At 43.8% G+C, this 3,251-nt stretch overlaps 1 protein-coding gene across 1 annotated transcript; it reads left to right on the top strand.

Annotated features, from left to right (window-relative positions):
* Positions 1 to 1,255: 1,255 nt before the first annotated feature.
* Positions 1,256 to 1,927, top strand: LOC117611287 (uncharacterized). Its single transcript, XM_034339242.2, has one exon. It carries the CDS (start codon positions 1,256 to 1,258, stop codon positions 1,925 to 1,927), a length of 672 nt encoding a protein of 223 aa, XP_034195133.2.
* The last annotated feature ends 1,324 nt before the right edge of the window (positions 1,928 to 3,251 follow it).

Raw genomic sequence — 3,251 nt, 5'->3', positions numbered from 1 at the left:
AGAAGTCACGTTTTCCAAAGATTGGGTTGTGAAACTTTTCTAAGTAAAAAAACTCCTGTGAATAATAACCAAAAGTTTAATCTTGGAACTGACTCATTTTAAATAAAAGGCTAGTATTTAGTTTTGTGAACAATCAACCGGCGTAAAACACTTTATTTTTCTATAAGACCAAGTATCCTCTGTTGGTACAGTAGAAGCCATAATTTACCGCATTTCTGCGAAGGTCCCTACAATTTGTGACCCCGACGTGATCTCGATAGTTTTATCAATTACTTCGTAAAAAAAAGGTGTTATCAAAAAGGACGCTAAATTATACAAAATGGCGGTCGCACGCTCCCTGACGCGGCTCGACAGAGACGCCATGACAGCAGGAGAGCCTGAAGAAGCCTTTCTTCCATCGGTGTCGGCAGGGACGAATGCAACCGTATATTCTGCATCCCTTAAGAAATTACCTCCTTTTTGGAAAGAAAACCCCGTATTGTGGTTCGCTCAAGTGGAGGCAGCCTTCGATTTGGCAAGGATTACCAGCGACGAAACAAAATATCGACACGTTATTACGCATTTAGATCAGGTCGTGTTACCTTTCGTGGCGGATATTTTGACCCAACCACCGGCTAGAGGGAAATACGAGGCTATTAAAAATAAAATAATCGGCACTTTTGATGAATCGCCTGAAAGCAAACTGCGACATGTGCTCCGTGGTCGCGGTCTGGGTGACGAAAAACCGTCGTATTATTTGCAACGTATCAGGAATCTCGCTGGTGGCCAAATCAGCGAAAACGTGCTGCGGTCGCTATTTTTGGATCAGTTGCCTGATAACATTCGGAGTATTCTGGCGATTTCTGAGACACAGGATCTTGGAAAGTTGGCATTACAGGCCGACAAAATCATAGAAATGCAGGCGATTAACGTGGCGGCAGTTTCAAGCGCGCCAAGGGCAGTTTCTCCTCATGGCAGGATGGCGGCGCTTCAGGATCAGGTTGGGACCCTAGCCAAGATGGTGGAGGTGCTGACCACGCGGATCTCTCATGCTGACCATCAACCACGACAAACATAGCGGCGTAGGCGCAGCGGCTCGAGAGAGGGCAGGTCTCCTCACCGGGCAAGGTCGAGCGATGGACTTTGTTTCTATCATCGACGATTCGCGGAGCGGGCACATCGCTGCGTCATTCCTTGCGGGCACATCGCAGGGACTACCGATCAGCAGGCCTTCGTTGCAGTTGCAGCCGGAAAACTAGAGGAGCCTTTCCGTCTTATGACGGCTGCGGATGGCCTCCCTAATAATTGCCGTCTCGTTGTTAAAGACTGTTTGAGTAACTTAAGATTCCTTATAGATATAGGGGCAGATAATTCGGCGTTGCCGCACAGATCGGCAAAAAGAGAGTCTACCCCTTCGGATTTTAAAATATATGCGGCTAATGGCACGGTCATCCAGACTTATGGGACGACCAGATTGGTATTGAATCTAGGTTTACGACGCCCATTTTTATGGGAGTTCATCGTAGCAAACATTCAGCAACCTATCATCGGCGCAGATTTTTTGCGCAAACACGGTCTTCTGGTGGATCTTAGAAATAGAAAGCTCATTGACGGTCTGACGAAACTGCATACGGTAGAACAGGTTAGTACTATTCCTCAACTCCCTCTTACCACAATTGACAATAATAATCCGTATCAAGATCTCCTTAGACAATTCATTCACGTTACACGGACGATACAGTGCCACACAGAGCCAAAGCACAAAGTTCGACACCACATCATTACAAAAGATGCGCCTTGTGCAGAGAGGGCACGTAGATTACCTACAGAAAAATTCAAGGCAGCGCAGGCGGAAATCAACCACCTTATAGCGCAGGGAATTTGCATTCTTTCTAGTAGTTCGTGGGTCAGCCCTCTGCACATGGTGCCCAAAAAGAACGGTGGGTGAAGGCTGTGTGGAGATTACAGGCGATTAAACAATATGACAGTTGCGGACAAGTATCCCATTCCTCACATCCTGGACTTTGCACGCAGACTGGACGGGACGAACATTTTTACAACTCTTGACTTGGAAAAAGCATATCATCAGATTCTGATGGCACCAGAGGACCGTGAAAAAACTACAATAATAACACCCTTTGGTTTGTATGAATATAAGGTTATGACGTTTGGGCTTAAAAACGCTGCTCAGACGTTCCAAAGGTTTATGGATGCAGTTTTAAGGGGATTAGATTTTGTGTTTTGCTTTGTTGATGACATTTTAATAGCATCAGCGAATGAAGCAGAACACAGGCAACATTTGCATTTGGTTTTCGAGCGTTTGCAAGAGTACGGCGTTTCTATTAATGTGGCGAAGTGTACTTTTGGTTCTCCATCCGTACGATATTTGGGGTACCTAATAGATAATAAGGGAGCCAAACCGTTACCGGAGAAAGTGAAGGCAATTATTGACTATACAAAGCCAAATACTATCGCAGATTTGCGACGTTTTTTGGGCGTTGTTAATGTTTGGAATAGGAAACCGACACACGGTTTTTGTTTTAATAAAATTAACAAAACGGGCATATACGTGGATGCAAAAGGCTTTTTATTTCTCTCCTGTAACACGTGCTCTTATCGATAGAGCGGATTCACACACAGGAAGTAGTATAGCTCGTCCAGGAGGGCGCGCTTGCGCATCTCGCTCTCTCACTGATGCGTAACAGTATGCATTGGTTTATGCATGTTTGTCTCAACAGTTAATTTTTATCGCCGTTTTGTAAAGAATGCTGCTTTCATTCAGGTTCCGTTGAATAAATTTTTAGAAGGCGCTAAGAAGCGAGATAAGAGACCAATCAAATGGACCATCGAGACTTTTTTTTTTTTTTTTTTTTTATTTAAGCATTTGAAACCTCATACGAGGTTTATTTCTGCTATACATAGTTGTACATTTGCAAACCAAATTTTACATTTTGCGGTAATTAATTTTAACTCGTTGAAGTTGAAGGAAACATGGAGATTTACAAACGCAGATTAACTTAAATCAAATGAGAAAGCAATTGAACCATAGAATCGAAGCTTAAGTTGTTACGTCCCGTCTTGCGGGGCGTTTATTATATGCTAAATCCTAGATACGGGTTCTGCCGTTTAAAGCGCTAAGGCGCACCTTGACCTACCTTTCAAAGATAAGGGGGTATAGGATGGGAGACCGGGGATCAAAATACGCGATTTAGGTTATTCGAATGTGTATGTGTATTTCAATTTGGCTTGTCTTACATACCCTTCGCTGTCTT

The sequence above is a fragment of the Osmia lignaria genome, chromosome 8 (genome assembly GCF_051020975.1).
Source record: "Osmia lignaria lignaria isolate PbOS001 chromosome 8, iyOsmLign1, whole genome shotgun sequence".
In the NCBI taxonomy this organism is placed as follows: Eukaryota; Metazoa; Arthropoda; class Insecta; order Hymenoptera; family Megachilidae; genus Osmia; species Osmia lignaria.
Note: the sequence above shows the minus strand (reverse complement) of the source record. Positions and strands in the feature narration are given on the sequence as shown.

What these genes read in the sequence shown, in the direction of transcription:
- LOC117611287 (XM_034339242.2), top strand. Translation starts at nt 1,256, where the DNA reads ATGACGGCTGCGGATGGCCTCCCTAATAATTGCCGTCTCGTTGTTAAA.